The sequence below is a fragment of the Sprattus sprattus genome (assembly GCF_963457725.1).
Source record: "Sprattus sprattus genome assembly, chromosome: 3".
Classification (NCBI taxonomy): Eukaryota; Metazoa; Chordata; class Actinopteri; order Clupeiformes; family Clupeidae; genus Sprattus; species Sprattus sprattus.
Genome location: NC_137922.1, coordinates 41,266,230 through 41,285,582, shown reverse-complemented (window position 1 = coordinate 41,285,582; position 19,353 = coordinate 41,266,230). Strand labels below are relative to the sequence as shown.

The 19,353-nt window shown below is 40.7% G+C and overlaps 2 protein-coding genes across 3 annotated transcripts in view; one reads left to right on the top strand and one right to left on the bottom strand.

Moving 5' to 3' along the window:
* Positions 1-1,380: 1,380 nt before the first annotated feature.
* On the bottom strand, positions 1,381-9,335 carry xrcc6 (X-ray repair complementing defective repair in Chinese hamster cells 6). Its single transcript, XM_080835131.1, has 13 exons — positions 9,206-9,335; positions 8,870-8,945; positions 8,640-8,752; positions 8,339-8,480; positions 7,769-8,020; positions 7,281-7,467; positions 6,818-7,004; positions 4,822-4,990; positions 3,889-4,050; positions 3,151-3,280; positions 2,880-2,980; positions 2,636-2,752; positions 1,381-1,694 (listed from the first exon to the last, which is right to left on the bottom strand). Exons 2-13 carry the CDS (start codon positions 8,940-8,942, stop codon positions 1,495-1,497), a joined length of 1,833 nt encoding a protein of 610 aa, XP_080691257.1. The 5' UTR covers positions 8,943-8,945; positions 9,206-9,335; the 3' UTR covers positions 1,381-1,494.
* A 256-nt stretch (positions 9,336-9,591) lies between these two features.
* Positions 9,592-19,353, top strand: part of desi1b (desumoylating isopeptidase 1b) — a 29,284-nt gene continuing 19,522 nt past the window's right edge. The window contains exons 1-6 of one of the 2 annotated variants that reach the window (XM_080835150.1): positions 9,592-9,878; positions 10,142-10,163; positions 10,271-10,340; positions 10,496-10,605; positions 11,232-11,354; positions 11,788-12,748. In XM_080835150.1, the coding sequence (XP_080691276.1) occupies positions 9,788-9,878; positions 10,142-10,163; positions 10,271-10,340; positions 10,496-10,605; positions 11,232-11,354; positions 11,788-11,881 (510 nt within the window). In that variant the 5' untranslated portion in view covers positions 9,592-9,787 and the 3' untranslated portion in view covers positions 11,882-12,748. Of the gene's footprint in view, positions 9,879-10,141; positions 10,164-10,270; positions 10,341-10,495; positions 10,606-11,231; positions 11,355-11,787; positions 12,749-19,353 lie in introns of those variants that run through there. The other variant, XM_080835151.1, reaches the window with a different exon arrangement.

Below are 19,353 nucleotides of genomic sequence, written 5' to 3'. Positions count from 1 at the left end.
ATTTACACATTTAGTCATTTAGCAGGCGCTTTTGTCCAATGCGACGTACAAGGGAGAGAACAGTCAAGCTAAGAGCAATAAAAAAAACCTGGTGTAACAATAAATATTACTTTACATAACAAATAGAAAAACTACATAGATAAGAAAAAGAAGTGCAGAAATGTAACTGCTGTAAGTTCAAGTTTTAAAGCACTAGGTGCCAGTTATGAAGGGAGGCTCTGCTAGGCTATATCTTCACAGCTCCTAGTGTTGTGCACCATATTCTCATTATGTTATCAAATTGTATGGACACTACGTTCTTAACGAGTGTCAAAATAGTCCAACATTAGTTGTGAGGCATATGGGAATAGGCATACGAGCAACAGCATATATAAGGCACGGTGCTTATGTGTCGGCTATAATAGGATAACGTAGAGAATTTCAGATACGCAGCCTACGGATTGACGTAAAGGTAAAGAGACGGATAACCTATTTACCGATCACTGCCAAGCGAGACAATAAGTTCTATAAGGAAACTTGGATAGTCTAACTAGGCACGGGTTAAATTCAGTGTATGAGCGTACACGTTGTGCCTCAACACGAAATACCATCTTAGAGAAAAGACAACACAATCAAAAGTCAGTGATCGCTCGCGTTTTCAGCCCATTGTAGGCTATCAGTTGTGAGTCGAGAGCCCTTTTGAATACAGTCGGTCTGTTGATGATGCTGTTTACGTGTCCGCACGATCTAGCCTACATCAGTCGGACCAGCCCACGAATTCCAGTAGGCTAGAAATGTTTAGTTTTCGAAGTTAAGTTTTAATAAAAGCCAATGAGACTGGCCTTCACTTTGTACTGAATCGTCCTCTCCATTTGATGCCCTAAATACATTATAGTTACTGTTATGGTCACTGAAAAACTTGGTATTTTTATCAGTTAACCTCACCTTTGACTGATGCTTCAATATTGAACTCTTCTCCGCAATTTGAACTCGTCGAACAGGGGCTGTCAGGTTTGCAGTCACATTCCATGTTTTCTCGTCGGCTGCCCCAAACAAAGCGCCGCCCCAATCATGTGCTGCTAAAGCTTGCTCCGCGAAATTCTTAAGGCTATCACAAGTGAATGCGCTACTGTGCCTCTTGGATGGAGTATCATGGATCATGGATATCGTTACATAAAACGAGTATTTCTTTCAATGTCCAAACTTGTTCTTTTTAGACATCCCATCCGTCAAGGTTATTCTAGTGCTATACGGAAGTTGAGGCATTTCATTAATTAGGTAGGTTCTATGGCTCTGGGTAGGTCTTACACAACCAAACGAACTAGAAGGGCGGGAAATACGAGATGGGATAGTGTGACAATGGAAGGTAAATAAAACATCACACAAATGGGCCGTCCATAATTTTATTACAATCAACAGCTATGCAATAACAAAACTAACAATTGAATCTTACTTGTTTTTTTGTTTGTTTAACTCAATACCCTTATACCATACAAAAGTGGCCATTTAAACAGCTTATTTGGCTATACAAGCCGTGATATGGTCAATAAGTTCCTGTTTCTTAGTTCCTGTGGTGCGAACTCCAAACAGCTTGCAGGCCTCCTTCAGCACAGGCACTGTAAGTTTTCCCAGGGTACCCTTCTCTACATGAGCACGAAGTTCCTCCTCGGACACCTCCACTTTGGGTTTCTTTTCTGCCCCGCCTCCTTGTTCAGCTGTGTAGAGGGGGACAAAAGAAATACAGATCTAAACATGAACCGTGGAAGAAGTTCTCCAACCGGTTTTCACAGTTATCATAAGGTAGGAAAGGAATTCTTTTGTGTGGAAAGTGTCGTGTCTTATTCTAAGAGTTCTCAAGAAACTTCTCAAGGCAAATAGGTATGAATATACTGAACGGTTTATTCAGAGGAGATAACTACTGCTGAGCTGGTCCATGGAGCATCTCAAAAACTCTAGTCATAAGCTAAAGCGATCAAGTAGATAATCTAACCAACAAGTCCCCGTGCCCACTTTTATATTGATCAAATCACCCTTTGCTCTGGTTTCATTTGCGTCTTATTTGCGTCATTGGACTCGACCGCACCTAGAGATGGAAAACAACAGGTACCTTACTTGCGTCATTGGACCTGACCGCACCGAGATGGAGAACAATCGGTCCAACTCTCTTAACAATGTTGCCTATCAACCAGCTTGCTTTGTCTCTGTCAACAGAATTAACCACCTTGAGATACATGGTGTACAGCTTCCTGTTCCAGTTCTTCACATTGTCTGCCTTGTGGCTTTTGCAGAGGCGTCTGTCACCTTGCCCTGACCCCCCTTTGTCCCTGAAGCATCTAGGTAGTCTATGCAGAGGAGGCATGTTTGCCACGTGATTTATCATAAAAGGTGTCTTTGCAATTGGGGTTATAATAACAGGCCTGTCTGCCTCATGATTTCTCAGATATGCTATCTGCTCACTTGGGTTTATAAGAAAAGGCCTGTCTGCCATAGGATGTCTCTGAAAAGGGGCCTTTCCTGCCTCTGGCAGCCTCTTCATAAGTTATAAAGAGCTATCTCTATTTGTTGAGATGTCCATGTTCCAGTACCAGCCATACACATTATTCAACAGTACAGTAATAAACAAGATAAAAATACCACAAAAGTGAGAAAATCTCACCGGTTTTGCGCTTGGCAGCGGGTTTTCCTTCTGGGTTGTAGTCTGCAGGGTAAACAAGATCCTTAAATTCTTGAGCAAGCAGTCCCACACGTCCATCCATCATTTCGACCTTTGGCACTGGAGAGAACGATTAAGTGCATTTAAAATACAAAGATTGAGTGCTTGGGTCAGAACTTGACATGATTTCAGTGCATGTTGGATTGATTTATTTGAGTATATAGAGATGATTATGAATAAGCCTTACTGGTGAAATCCTCAATATCTTCTGGCTGCATCAGATCCAGGGCCAACGCCTCCAAGTTCCTGAAGTGCTGTTGCAGTACTGGATTTTCAAATGCATCACACCTTAAATGAGAAACAGGAGAGGGTATCGTTTCTCAGAGGTATTCTTTTTTAGAATATTTTTGGGTAGGCCTACTGATGTTCTCACCAACACTTAACCTCTTCTGCAATGAGAAAACTTAGCTGGATTAGTTCACAGATGAGCTGTGCTTGTAGAGAAGATGTAAGCGTACCTGTACTTGAATCGAAGCTTGTGCACAATCTCTGTCATTTTGTCAATCTGTTCGCTTGTTGCTGCAGGACCTTCGTGTACATCTAAGGTACGTATATCATCTGCATAAGGCAGGAAGATGGCATGGAAACCTGGAGGAAGGCACAGGGGGGATATCGGAAACAGTGAAAAATAAGTTCATTTCATAACACAAAGGACAAATTTAATACCATTTCTGGTGATTTACTCATCTTAATATGTGTCGATTTAGAATGGTGTGTTAGACTAATAACATGGCCATAAGACGGGGCAGCTATGGCCTAAAGGTTAGAGAAGTGAGTGAATGAACAGCGCTTTCCCCTCCCTCAACATCCACAGCTGAAGGGCCCTTGAGAAAGGCACCCCAAACTTCTCCCTGGGCGCGGTGCAGCTGCTGCCCACTCTGCCTGCCCCTAGTGTGTATGTGCCCTACCGCTCCAAAGTATAGGATAGTTCAAAAATACAGAGGATGGGTCAAATGCAGGGGTTGAATTTCACTGCTAACTGTTCCTAGTGAGTGTGTGTGTGTGTGTGTGTGTGTGTGTGTGTGTGTGTGTGTGTGTGTGTGTGTGTGTGAGAGAGAGAGAAAAATAACTTGACCTATAAGATTTGCCTCAAGTGAAACAATACAAGATTTGTATCAACTAATAGGAGCTAGAAAGACTATGATTCGAACACAAATAGTCGTTCAACTGCACATCACAGAGAGATGGTAGCTTACCTGGGGGTTTGACCTGGGCCTGACTCTGGTCCAGCTCCTCTTTCTGGGGCACCAGCGCCACAAAGCGGGGTGGGGTATTCCGTCTGGGGATGTACCTGCACAGGGCGAACACGTTCCTCTCGCTGCAGCGGTGCAGCAGAGCCACAAACACACAGGAGCTGCCTACAGTGGAAAATCAGAGAAGAACTCCGGGTTAATATAAACACGATACAAAATGAAAAAGCAACAGTAAGAAGTTTGGGTTGAAAACTAGCATGCTAACTAACCTAAAAGGCAACCAAAACTGTACAAACTAGCATCCTTGCTTGCATGCTAACCAGTGTCTAGACAATATATTTTTCACAGGGTGATCCTTGCCTATACAAAAAATACCTGACAAAGTGGCAAACTGATGCATACTTTAGCATGTGACTTTGCATTGCTGAACATACGCAGAAACACTGTATGAGGCAGAAAAATTAGCATGGTGTCATAATAGATAATAAGGTATTCTAGATATCAGTGATGTACTGTAATAAAAATTAGAGTCTGCAATCTAAGTGGATATCTGTATATTAACAGCAATCATACAGACTGACTAGAACATTTAATTAATCATGCATATTCAAATAAGACCAGAGATCATGCTACATAACCAACACTTTCATCAAGCATCCAGATATTGCATTCAGCTGATTGTCACGTGTCAACCAACATCCCAATGCACTTCTACGTTGTCCAGATTTTGGGGCTATTCGGTTTCAAACATTACTTTTCATTTACTTGCATGTGTTTACTTTTTAAATGTTTAATAGAAAAAAATAGTCTTTATTATAACACTGACAAGCAGATTTTAAACTAATTTACCAAACTACTTCTAGGTCAACCATATCATGTCATAGTCATGCCATCGATCATGTTTGCTTAAGTAGCTAATTTGTTGGTCAGACTGACCTGAGATCTGCTCCTCCTCAGGATAGATGAAAACTGAAGGCCTAATGTGGTGATGCGTCTTCAGCTTGCTCATGGGCTTGAACCCGATCAGAACTAGGCCCGGATCATCAAACTTCTTAATCTCATCCACCTCATCTTTCTCCATCACTATCTGCTTTTGTCCGTAGACCTGAAGAGCAGATCAAAGATGTTTGTGAGTCGGATATCATGATCATAGCCATTGTGACAATTGAAACAGACAAGCAAACAATGAATCATCATGAAGTGCAAACTTACCATGTATATTACATTTCATGTTTACACCAGCTTAATACATTTCATATCTACACAACATTCTAAATAACATCCCCTTATATGGGCCATTCTACCGAATTGGTGCAAAGTCAGGTCGGAAATATTTTGATTTTTTGTATGTTTTATTCCCAAAACTTTGTCCGTATGTATATTGTACCATATGTAAAGTACACTTATCTAGTAAAAGAACAGTCAATTTTTATATTGTATTTTCAGAATGTGTTGGAATGTTTTTCCTCTTCCAAAAATTGTCACTACCGAAACATCACATTTACTATAGTAAAAAAGTATTATTATTGACCTGTTCAGATTGTGTTTCCTTCCCTTCTCTGAAGAGTATTTTTACAAATATTTCTTGAAGGTTTTCACAATGAAATCCATAAAAATGAATTTTTTTATCAAATTTTCAAGTTCAATTTATACAATTCATCAAAATCTAAGTGCAATATTTCTTTGTAAAATGCAAAATACTGATCATATTGATTCCAGAGTTGTTAATTGATGAAATTGAACATACATTAATCCAATCAGTATCATAACATTTTAGTTGATTACTCAATATACTTAATTTTTTACAAAACATCCTGTGTTTCGGTAGTGCTGCACTGTTTCGGTAGTGACATCCAGTGTTTCGGTAGTGACTGCACTGTTGGATGGATGTTCATTTCTCTCCCAAAATCTTCCAAAAGGTGCTCTGGGCCGCCCTTTAGTCCACACAACACATTTATTTAAAAATGATGGGATTGAACTACTTACCATTTCATTTTGTCACTACTGAAATCATCAGGTCACTACCATATGTTTCGGTAGTGACTGTTTCGGTAGTGACAATTCTAGCTAACTTTAAGCATAAATAAAGAATTCTAACAAGCACACGGCATGCAAACACATCTTTGAAGAGGTGAACACACATACAAACATAAGATTTTCCATGAAACCCCAAAAGGTTTACTTAATTGAAGAAAACATGCGTTTCGGTAGTGACAATTCTTAAGGTTACACGTCGATTTTCAGACTTTGGAACACATTTATATAAAAACTATGGGATTTAGCTACTTACCATTCAACCATGAGGGTCAGAGATGCAGTGTCACTGCATGGTCAAAAATGCAGAGTCGTGGCTAAAACACAGGCTCAGCCAATGGACTAAAACTCTTGTGTTTCGGTAGTGACATGAAAACTAGGGACATGATTTTTTGAGTATAGAAAATTGATTTAAAAATTAAACCCACAATAAATCTAAATATTCCAAGTTCTGTTTCAACCCAATCATAAAGATATTTGAAATTAAATCATTGAAAAAAATCTAAAAAAATTGAAAAGTGTTATTTAAAAGCTTTGAAATTTAGATGTCAGGGTTGGGGACAGCTACTTCCCAATAGAAAGTACCCTATAAATGATGATTTTGTATATATTTAGCTTATCACTATCTCATGAAATGCATTGGGTTTATATAGACCATAACATTTTCTAATTAAATATCTATGCCTAAATACCTAATTGTTTTGTAAATAGTTTTTATTGTTGAGGGACTGCATATTACACGAATTCGGTAGAATGGCCCATATAATTCTAAATGGTAAAGATTCAAGTCTTTGTGTTTTTTCTAAATATATTATGTAGTTTTACACTGGTAAAAAATGTGGTCAATACAAGTACTCATGTTATGACAACCAAATTATCAGTGGACCACTTAAGTTACCTGGGCCCTCTTGGTGTCGCTAGGCAACAGAAGACTGCCAGTCTGAGTGTGGAAGAGACGGGTCTTAGTTCGCACAGGTTCATTAGTGTCTCTGTAAAGCTGGACAGCTGGGGGCTTGGTGGCAGTCCTTGCCAGCACATAGACACCAACTGCCACCTTCACACCGTTTCCCAAAGAGAATGTCAACCTAGATGAGAGTTGAGAGCCACAGATAGTTTGTAAGCCTCAGACACAGAGAGCTTTATATTAAGTCAAACAATTTAACATAATATGCAAACCGTTCCTGAACATAAGTGATTATAATGTCAAACTTGAATTTTAATCTCTCCACAAACTTTGCTGTGTCATTATAAAAGACCACATTGGCCAGCATTAACAGATAGTTCAATTCATTTTATATTTTACAATAATAATGCTGTTTGCTGTGCAGTATATGGCTGCCTTGTGGATAACTCTGACTTGCCTGCTCTGGGCTCTCTTCTTCATGTCTTTGGCTCGGACTCTTTTCTGGAGGTCCTCCAGCTTCCCACAAGGCTCCAATTGGAAACCGAGTTCACTTTCATCTTCAGGAGGGCTCACAATGTCGCAGAAGAACAGACCAACATCAAATCCATCTGGCTTCTTCAGGTGCATCAGATCTATGATCACACCTGTGAAAAACAATAAGTAATCATTCATTAGCCAGAATATTAAGAGACCCTAAATCAAGGCCACATCTGGATGTCATGCCTATAGAGGGTATAAGGTTAGTTTACCAGCTAAATAAATAAACTCATGTTATTCTTACATTCAAACATCCCGCGGTGCCTGATTAAGTTGGAACTAAATCTTCGAAATAGTCCGAAATAAATGACTATGAATCATCTTTCGACAAATTACGAAATGTTTAAGGACAGACTTGCATGCTGGAGCACTGCTTTACATTGCTTTTCAAACAAAGAGTAAGCCCACCGGTCTCTTTGAGGTCTGTAGCCTTGGTGCGTGCAGTCCTGTCACGGTTGCTGTCATCGTTATGGGGGGAGTCTTGGCAGGTGAAGATCATGAGGCGCTTGTGGGAGAGGCGCAGCTTAATGTCGCTGTACAGGTTGGAGCAACACCAGAGTGCATCACCCAGGGAAGTCTGCCCGCTACCCATCTCCTGAGCTGCCAGCTGGGCACCCTTATCCCCCCGCAGGTTGTCGAGATCATGAACCCGACGGGCCCCTGAGAAAGCATAAAACATGCATGATGGGGATGTACAGACAAATCGAGGCTAGTTGGCAATTAACAATTGGAGTCACTTACAGGAAGAGAAGGCAATTATGTGGTACTATAAACATCTGGAATGTATCGGAATTGCTATAATAAGATATCCTGTAGGTCAGTAGTTTATAATCCTGCTTCTTGGGTCTCTCTGCTCTCCATGTCATTCCATAAACTGTATCACAGTATTTAGCCGATCAAAACTATTAGCTTTACAGTGTCTTTAACCAGATGGCAGGGATAGCCAGAACAATGAGCAGGGCAGGGACAGCTTCTCACCTGGTGAGTCAAGGTCATGGTAGATGTAAACATGCTTAAAGGACTCTCTGGGGTTTTTGCTCTTCTCTGTACCATAGAACACCAGTGCTACCAGGTCTCGGTCGCTGCTTATGATCTTACTCATGTACACAGTACGTATACACTAAAAACAAACACACATAGATGTTAGACAACAAAGCATGAAACACACACAAACATGCATGTACACGACAGATCATAACAGGTAAGAAATATCATGTTTTTGAGAAGAATACCACAAGTAAGGAGAAAAAGAAATGCACCAGACGCAAGTAGAATATACCTGCATTGTCATGTCAAAGTTGGAGGGCTCTCCATCCTCCCCTTTTATGAACATCTCTTTGGACGCATCCACCAGGAAGACAAGGCTGTCACGCCCAGTGTTTTTATAATCGACTGAAAAATTGAAAGAAAAAACAATTATATTATACTTGCCTTGAAAACCTTTACAATTACCCTTTAGTTTTATTTCAATAACGGGTTCGGTACTAATAATTAAACAGACAAAACTACCTCCGCCCTCATCGCCTTCCTCTTGTTCCAACTCCTCGTCCTCATTCCGAAAATACGCGCCCCATTCAGCCATTGGCTATATTGCACAGAGCAGTTTAGAGATAAAACAACAATATTCATGAATAAAGTAATTCATTTTATAACCTTTTATAAGAGAGAGAGAGATACGGGAATAAATAACACTTGCTGCAGCTAATGTTGCTGCGCTAGCCTGTGATAGATAGAGCTAACTCTTGATTTGCACAGGTCCAGCACAAACAAGTAAAAGTCTGAGACAACTAATCACAGCATTGATAGTATGCTTATTCTGCTAACTTATTTGTGTATGGTACATACCTCAAGCCTGGGATAGCATTAAACGTGGGTTGCTACAATAGTTAAGCAATTGTCTCTCTAGTCCTGACAATAAGATAAAAACAACTTAGGACTTGCGCAGCTTCAGTCTGCTTCTAGCACTGAATGAGCGCGATGTCTTCTTCGTTGGTGTGTCAGGTCCTGGAACTCAAAGAGAGCACGTCGCCGCCTAGAGGCACTTCTATTACTTCCTGTTTGGAAACGTAGGTCTGCGAAGGTCTGTCATAACAGTAACACCCCGGCGTTTGAGTCACTGTGACACAGCACGGACTACATCAAATATTGACCTAACACTGTATACGTTGTATCGTTTTATATATAATTTGCCTCTACTTAGATACATAGAAAGGTTAGAAACGTACCAAAAGCGGTCGAATACATCCAGTCTCTGTTGGCGTGCTCTATTAATATCAGTCGTATCACAAATGTGTTTGAGCTTCTGAGATAGCAAAAGTTTAGTGTTGCTACGTTAGCTAGCGAGGTGGCTAAACCTTTAAGGGTCTCTCCAGTTTGGTAACGCTGTCAACGTTTGTAAGCTGACTAAAAAGATTTTCATATTATAATATGGACCAGGAAAACACAAGTTTCAGTGTTAAACTGTACATCTATGACATATCCAAAGGCATGGCCCGTCAACTCAGTTCAGCGATGTTGGGTAAGTGGTGGGTCAGAGGTGGGCATAGTGGGTTTTCTAGGTTGTTTTTGTTAAAACTAGGCTGGCAAGATTGTGAGATTTGCTGTTGTAAGGTAACTAGTTAACAACCTACTTTCTTCCCATCGGTAACTCCACCTTTCAAGATAGCTGACTACAACTGTCAGATAGTGAAAGAAAGCATTCTGCTACTGCCATAGCTTAACGCAAAATATTAGCCTCCTGTGTCTGCCTATATTGTTGATAATAATTTTGTTCATTGACAGGAAAACAGCTGGACGGCATATGGTAAGTATTTTGTATAAAAGATAGCTTTGAAACTTTTCACTAACACACCAACATTAACACTAGGATCCAGTATCAACAGGGTGAGATATTGTGTGTTTTCATCCCAGGCACACGGCAGTTGTGATCCATGGAGAGGAGTTTTTCTATGGGGGAGAAGGCATCTCCAGTTGTCCACCAGTAAGAGACATCCATTTATCAAACTACAGAATTGGCCACTCAAATATTATAGTGATGTCTTGATGTAGTTTGACCAGGAGTAGGACGGTGGGATACGTTGTGAAAGAAGAGGGAAGTGCCTGATTTGTCTGGATTTGTTTCCTGGTGTGTCTTAGGGTGGTACAATTCTTGGGCATCCGGATTCTGTTGTGGATTTAGGAGAAACAGAGGTGACAGATGATCTCTTCATGAACTACCTGACAAGTCTTGGAGAATCTACTTATAGGTGAGTCTGGCAATTGGTTGTGATTTATGAATTGATTGCTGCATCTCTCTAAGCGTGTTGACCTGCCTTACATTTTAATTAGTCTCTGTTGGGTAACAAAAAAGCAAGTGAAAAGTCATTGTTTCTTTCAACATAATGCATTCTGCAACTGTCAGAATTTTAAACCTAATGACAGACTGGCATTCCAGAGGCCGGAGATGTCCCCCTAGAGGCTTTTCTATAGCATTGCTGTTTTTGTAACAATTTAGCTTTTGTACACACAATCCACAACAAAAGAGGCACAAAAAGGACATCTTTTGGTGAAAACTTTGAACTTGCCTGTTGTACGATATTCAAAGCAGGTGGCTTGGTCTTTCATGTTGTTGGCTCAGTTGAACTGATCTGAGTGTGATCCCATTTGTGGTTTACATGTCTTAAGTTGTCTTCTGTCTGTCCTACATTTCTTTATTGTGATTGGACACTGAGCCCTTCGGCATTTTTGTTTTGCCAGTCTCCTGTCCATTCGCCTTATTCATAATGACATAGTTAATTTTTCGTTTTATTCATACAAAATGAACATATAGAACACGCATCAGAAAGCCTCTCACTGAAGCAACTCTCCCTGTCTGTCTCCTCACACATCACAGTGCAGAGAGTTACAAACTGTTTGAGCACAACTGCAACACCTTCAGTAATGAAGTGGCCCAGTTTCTCACCGGCCGCAAGATCCCATCCTACATCACGGACCTGCCGTCTGAAGTTCTCTCCACGTGAGTCACCTTGCAGTGGGCATGCCTTCACCGTTGACTGATTTGTGCAATTTGTGTTGGTGTGTGACAGGAACATAGCTGATTAAAGGGGATTACGTGTCATGACTGATGCCGCAATCATTTGCATCAGATTATCAGAGCGAGGGTGTTCCTCCCTCCCCTCCAAGTTTTCATTAGACTGGATACAGAAAACTGAGAGACACACATGCCCTTCTCTAAATATCTATATAACACATACTGTGGATAGTAAATCATAGCACACATATCAAGCATGGAAGCATAAAGTGCTTCACAGCCCCATACCAACAATATATGAAAAGCATTAGGTAACAAGACGCAACCAACGCGGGTTATTTATTGTACATATTGCATAAAAACTGACAAGCAGCATCGTAAGTAACCTTGACATTGCTGACATTCCCTACCCCTGTAGGCCCTTTGGTCAATTACTGCGCCCCCTGTTGGACTCCGTGGCCATCACCCCACCCGGGAGCAACTCCATCAACGGGCGTTACGGGCAGAGATAGAGGCCAGGTTCAAGGAAGAGTGTCCTGCAGCTCTGATCCATCAACAGTATCCACTCAGCGGAGTGAGCATAGTCACCCTAACCACCAGCAGCTTGACCAAAACCTGTCCTTCTCTCTGGAATCTGTTTTTACATAGAGCATTGTTTAAATACAAAATTAAACTGATTATATTAACACATTGGGTAGAGTAAAAGTCGTATTAGGTACTCTATGACCAACAGGCTTAAGCCAAACAGTACTGTAACCATACTGTGTTGTGCCAAGCTGGTATTGTATTTCTATTCACTTTTATATGAGGAGATGCTGAAGCTGACCTGTTGGTGTTGCTTTAGAACAGGGCCCGAGTGCAACTTCCTCAGCACCTTACACTCTGTGCCCTCTAAAGTTTGTTTAGATCAAACGCATCAGTCATGCAGACCACATAACTGTGAAAATGCCGGGGTCATGTCAACAAATCCTCAAAAATACATTTGGACGATTTCAGTTGTATCCTCTACATTTACTGTTAGACTAATGTGACCAGATCATTTTTTCAAGTGTGGTTGCAAAACAATGACAAGCAGCAAACATCTTTCTCCCTGTCTGTTCTTACCCAGTGGAGACGTGACCGAAACTATGCTCAAACTGTTAATTTTGTGTTGTGATTGTTAATAAAGTGTCATAGGAAAGCAGATGTAGAAGTAGACAGCCCCTCCCCCCTTGTGTTACCCCTCTACCTGGTGGTCTGGTGTGGCTGATCCTTACAGCATCAGAGCAGCTCAGACACAGATGAATGTACTTCAGGACTTGGAAAGAAACTTCAGGACTGCAGGGTCAGAGCTGTAGGGCTTCCTCTCCTCTATACACCACTCTACAACTGTCAGTCATATCTACTTAGTTCCTCATCTCATTTTGGTGTGTTTTACTATTCATAATAATCGTTATCATCAGTATTTTATGTTCTCTTGCACCATATCACCACTCTGAAAGAGGCAGAGAAGACAGCTGGATGGTAAATGTTAAGTATCAAGAGGATAGTGCCAGGGCATGAGTTTTGAGGAATTTGGGAGATATATTTGACTGGCATTTTATGCCATGTAGTATCAGAAATTTGGTGGTTTGTGACCAAGCAATGCTTTGCACTTGCAAACAATTTAGACCACAAAACAGGAATACTAGAATGTAAGAGTAGTGTTCCTGACCAAGCTATGTGTAAGATATGCTCTCCGTCAGCCTATGAACCATGAATTAGACTTGAGGCCAAATCACTTTGGGTTTGGTCATGGGCTGTTATGTCACTGAAATGGTCATCATGGAATTCATGCTTGTAAGAGACATCCTATATTAAGCTCTCTATATATTAAGATATGTGTCTCCTACTCATAGTCATACTACTGGCTGCCTCCACCCACTTACCAATGTTTTCAAGTCTTATCACGATTTGCTATTACTGTTAGTGTTTGGATTCTGTGTTTTCCTAAATGACGTTTCAGTTCTTAATAGATAATATTGACAGCACTCTATGTGGTCTTTCTACTTGAGAATTTAAACAGATATTTTTCTTGACCGTTGGCTTTATTGAAATTGAGTGGCAAAGAAGTAGATTTTGAATTCTGGCTTCAGTGTATGTCTCTTCATATCCACCAGTTAAGCCTACCTCATTACCGCTTGAGGTGCTTGGTTGTTGCATTCTGGGAAATTCCATGTGGCTTTTTGCCGATAAACTTAGACAAGAGACTTCGTTATCACAGACATTCTTAATGGTGGACAAGAGCCATACAGTCTGGCTCCAAGCATTTAAAGTTGGAACAGAACAGTCAACATTAATGCTTTATGTAAGCTAAACGTGAGACAAACAAGACAAATAGCTTATAAATTTAAAATTACAATTTAATATATTTACACTGACTTATAAGCATTTGATCTGTTGTTCATCCTATGCCTCAGTGAGTGTATGATGACCATGTGAACTCGTTTAAGAAAGTAGCATTGTCAAGTGCACCACGATATCATGCCATAATATGTTGCATACTTCATGAACGGCGCTGTCATTTGCAGGCAGTTGTTGGTAGTGAAAATGTATTGTAATTTATTTCAGGAAGGATTAAAGTTTTTCCCTTACTTGACCAAGACTTGACTTTCTAAATGTTTAAACTTTGTAATACAAACGTGTAATATTATATAATAGAAACACTGTCATCTCAGTGTCTATCTCATGTTTCCATTTGGTGTTTTTCCAGTAATAACCTCCATATCTTACCTCCTCTTTGAATGTTGCAGAGTGCCTCTGTTTTGGAACCTTTTTACTATTGTTCGGCTATATCCATTTATTCCCCTCTACTGATACCGAAAATAAATACTCCAAGCCAAAATATTTGAGTCTGGTTGTTATTGATGTGCCACTCATCTATCGTTTCTAGAAAATTATTTATTAGAAGGCAGTTTCTTGGAAATTGGAATTTTTGGTCCTGGCCAGTTTTAAACTGACTGACATTCAACATTGAAAGGCAACATGAACCATAAGGAATCTTCAATTCCTACCGGTGTAACCCACAAGGCCTGGTGAGTAGCAGTAAATAATAAAAGCATTGAAGTCAGTTTAGTGAAAAACACAATGGCTCTGTTGCTCAATACATTTATTCAGTGTCTTCTTTTAGAACCCTACAATGAGCACTCTGTCTACTGTGGGCGAGTGTCGACAGGAGGGGGCTAGAACCCAAATCCAGGAAAAAATGGTTCCTCTTTCCCCTAATGTTCCCCTGTCTGTTTACTTTCAAGGAAGTGACACAGGAGTTCAACAGGCCACTGTGCCTGACCCACATGAGGAAGTAGTGACCACCATGACCACCAGGGGGTGCAGGAGATCTGCTCAGAAGTGCCAGCCAGCTTAAGCAGTGGTGTACCATACATGTACAGGCAGGTTGACCCGGTCTGCACTTCGCCTGACAGGGCAGCCATCCTGCTGAAAAGTGTTTTGATACCATTTCTTTCTCTGACAAGATTTTTTTTGATGGGGAACAGTGCAAGGGAATGCATAGGTATTAATAGTAAGATGAGGCACCAGAACAGGGTTGAGATACAAGGATACAAATTATTCCTGATCACCCTGTGGCCTGGTGTGCGATGTGCTTGTGGAAAAAGTAGTTTACTTTAAAAAAAAAAAAAATGTTTTCGTTGGCACTAAAATTAAGTGACCATTTTCTTGAAAAACGATTTGAGGCCGTACTTGGACGTTGTGGAGTTGTGTTGTATGAAAACAGAAAAACCTCTTTGTTCAGGGTGTGATTACTGGGTCATAAGACATAAGTGATAAGGTCAGTGTGTGACATCTCAGGGTTCAACCTTTCCCATCTCTCTCTCTCTCTCCCTCTCTCTAATCACTTTTACAAGGGGAGTGTTGACAGAGATTGTAAATACATTACGTGGCGTTCACCTGAAGTCAATTCTAGCAGAATCTAACATGCTTAGACTTCTTGGAATACTACATTGAATATATTGTACAAATACACATATTATTATATCTAGCTTCATGCACTATCTAATATAAAAATAATAACAAGATATTGTTAACACACACACACACACACACACACACACACACACACACACACACACACACACACACACACACACTTTGAGGAGGTTGCTGAATAATTGCATCACCACTGCCATATTCTATTTCCTCTCCCATTGGCCTCGCAAGACAGATCAGCAGAATTGAGCGTCTCATTTATAGCTCTCAAAAACGAACTAACTTACTCCTGGGACCGACACATCTAAGCACGTTTGGCCACATTGATGCCAATATGTCAAGCCCACTTAACATGCTAATGATGATTTAATTGGTCTTCTACCATTACATGAGCCAGTAATGATCTGCCTTAACATGTTTTGAAATTACTTTCAAAAATTGCCTTTGCTCTATTATGGGTTTAAATGAAACTCATTTGGGTGTAAAGAGAAACTGCCTTGCAGTTTAGAGGACAAACGCGTCTGCCAGGCAACTGCCACAACTCAGTGTTTCGCAGGGTGGCCGTCCACATGTCACTTATCCCTGAGCCACGAGCTACACACACAAAAGCCTCGCTGGGAGATAAAGCTTGAGGCCACGCCACTAATTAACTACTCCACTTTACGAGATCACAACAGGAGGACATAGCTACCCCCTCATGCACACACACACACACACACACATGTAAAGTCTCACATGTTTCAGCTGCATATGGATAATGGGCTGCAATGGGTGTAAAAGTAGTTTGAGGGGTTTTGGAATTTGAAATGTCTGCATCTGCTCTCTGGCAAGTCACATTTGCACACATACAAGTGACAACCATGAGTGTAGGACAGTAGTGTGAGAACACATATAAAATAAGCTTTGACATAGATAGAAAAAAAATAAGGAATATGATTCAACAGGAAAACAAAGATCTCTGAAGTAGAAGAACATGGAAATGCCTATAGTCCTCTGGGACTACATGTTCCGGCACAGGAGAGCCCATAACACACAACAACAGACTACACTGAAAAATTGTGAATATAAACATCACTACTAGAAGAAGGGGGAAACAAATCCTAAACTTATAAACATAAATAAAAATCCTACACTATCCGACCCCTCACAGTTAAACCTATATCAGGCAATGATGGACTAAGGCTGAAATAAATTACATTTGCCACATCGTAAAATGGATGGTGAAAACATGTTTGTAAACAACACAGTAACACAAAAATGCATCATATGTTTTCTAAAAATCAGTCATCAGTTCAAAACATTTTGCTCAGGCGGGTAACTAGCCAGATCTGAGTCATTTTCTATTGCAGTGAAACTAACTGGCTCGCCCTGGGCGCGAGAAGTGGTGAGTGGTCTCCATTAATTGAGATGGGACAAGGGTGTTTTTTCTACTCTGCCAACAATTGACCCATTACGCAAGTATGTGTTTTAGAGTATAGCTGTGCTGTGGCTACGCTTGGGTTACGCAATGCTCCAGTGATAGCCATCTGTAGATTTTTTTTTTGTTCCATTCTTCATAGAGTGCATAAGAGTAGGGGAGGGGTGGGGGCAATTTGTGCACATTTCCACACAAAAAAAACATATTGTGGAGGAGAGAGAGTGCCCAGTCAGGGGGAAAATGATGACTCCTGGTCACTCGGTTTGGGGGGAGGGTTGGGCTGTAAAGCGCACATTGCTAAAAGCACTCGACTATCGTCACCTCTGCATAAGATTAAACATACTGCCATTTTGACGTGGTGTTTGGAATGGGGCTGATATTGACAGTTGACAGTTGCCAGTTGACATGATCACAAAAACACATACTTAGTGTGCAGTAGACAATCAAAATGATCAGTGGGTGTTTTCTTTAGTGTTTGATTGACTGTTTGATCTATTGCCGTTGAGAGAAAATGACTAGGACTACTGACTGACTGCTGTCCTAACCAGCAGAGGCAGGAGTTTCTTCAAGTGTTCCCCAGCTCATGAATTAACACAACGGAAGGACATTACACGCTGATAAAGATGGGCTGAGAAAGTTCAGAGTTAGTTAAGTGAATTAGTGGTCACTTTCTGATTGCAGTCATGAGCTGAACACAGTGTAGTGTCTTTTCAAGGACTAACAGTCGAGTGGCATACATGAGAGAATGATTTGTGTAAAAAAAAACACATTATAAGCATCATGTTCAAGAGCATCACCTTCTTCAAGGCATTCATCATTTCTTATTATAATACTTTCAATGGCGTATTCTTTCTGTTGATGACAAGGCACTGTCTTTTACTCCTTGTAGGCTATGTTATTTGAAGAGTTATGTCTGCAGCAGTAGAGTGTGTTGGACTGACACTGTAATCTGTAAACTTTAATTGAATATTTAGATGCAGATGAGAGTATGAGGAAAAGAGATTGATGTTTACTGCAACATCTGATCCTCATCAAAGTGAGGTTTATGACTCACAAAACCATGGCTTGTGTTGAAGAGAAACATGCATTGCATCCAAAGCACACACTCACTAAATCAATATGCAGGTATTCATCACAGCTCAAGAACTGGATGCTGAATATTCATATCAGATTTTACCATTCACAACACCAACACAGAGAGGGTGCACTTACTAGTTAAATCAGTTTTTTGTTTCAACAATTAAAACCTGCATTCCATGATCAGGCCTTGATTAGTCAACTTGTTTGATTTGTAGTCAATTACTGTATTGTTTAGATCTCTCACTCATGTTCTCACTGCTTACTCAAATTACATGAATTGTGACTGAGAAGAGTAGAAATATTGCCAGATCTGTCTTGCAATCATTTGTTACTGTTGTATCTAATTGTATATATCCTTGGGTTTCATGAAGGTGATTTGATGCTAAATGTAAGTGTACCCTAAAAATGTGTTTATTTTTAGCTGTAAATCAAATATTATGGATGATGAAACACATCAATGTTGATGTTAGTATTGTCATATTGATTGACAGCATTTTATGGGTTGAAAATGGCTCAACACGTCATCTACTGTTTTAGAACATCCTGAACCTTGCCAGCTGCTTCCAAGGCCAATGCTGACGTATCTACGACCATTTGGTACATATCTACGTCAGGTAATAGGCGGCCCACCTCCTCCATCCCCTGCCCGTAGGTGTGAGTCTAATTTTCATTTGCTGATTCAGTCTCATCATTCACACGAGTGAAGACCCAGCCCCTTGCCTACTTTTTAGCATGTTTCAAAATGATGCAGTGGACTGAGCTTGACTCACAGCTGGGCGTGAACTTACACTTTAAAATTCAGGACCTTTTCTCCTCCGTCTTGGAACAGCTAAGTTGCATGTTATCACCATGCTGGGGTGGTCTTGGTGTCAACATTATTATCAGAACTACGTGGTAGCGTATCTGAGTGCTCTCTGTAGGCACAGCACCAAACTAAGCACACTATGTTTGGAGAAGCGGGGGAGGGGAACATGGCCAGAGTACACCTTTAATGTTGTGTGACACGGGAGTGTCTGTGAATGACAACTGGGGATGATGCTTGCTGGTTTTTATGGTGCATTATGGGAGCTTCTTGGGAGGGAAGCTTTTGGTACACTGGAGTGATTTTGACATTAGGAAATTACATTTTTTGACTCCCTGGGTAGTTGAGCACCGTGGAAACTGTAAGGCAGTTTGACACATACCCGTATCACTACTCCCAGGAGCACAGTGACTGCTGTGTGTGCAGAGGAGCTGGGCTGGCTAGATATGAGTGACGCACTCCATTTTTGGCCGTGTAAACCAAAATAATATCATAAAGATAAATAGAAAAGTGCTCTGGTTGGTGAAACAATTCCCATGTCTACTTTAATTGCTTCAGGGATTGGAAGATGTACATGTGACTATATCTATAAGTCAGAGATTACCCCTCCATAGATTTGGAACTCTTTGTCCAACAGAGAATGGTAGAACACTAAGGCCCTGTCCCATTACTACCACTTCACCCTAGCACTTCACCCTTCCACTTCGTTTGCGCGTTCGCGT

Coding starts and splice junctions, on each gene's coding strand:
- xrcc6 (XM_080835131.1), bottom strand. CDS start 8,942: ATGGCTGAATGGGGCGCGTATTTTCGGAATGAGGACGAGGAGTTGGAA. Junction 4,991..6,817: donor GCGACACCAAGAGGGCCCAG/GTAACTTAAGTG, acceptor TCTGCTCTTCAG/GTCTACGGACAAAAGCAGAT. Junction 2,753..2,879: donor AGATATTGAGGATTTCACCA/GTAAGGCTTATT, acceptor CGTTCTCTCCAG/TGCCAAAGGTCGAAATGATG.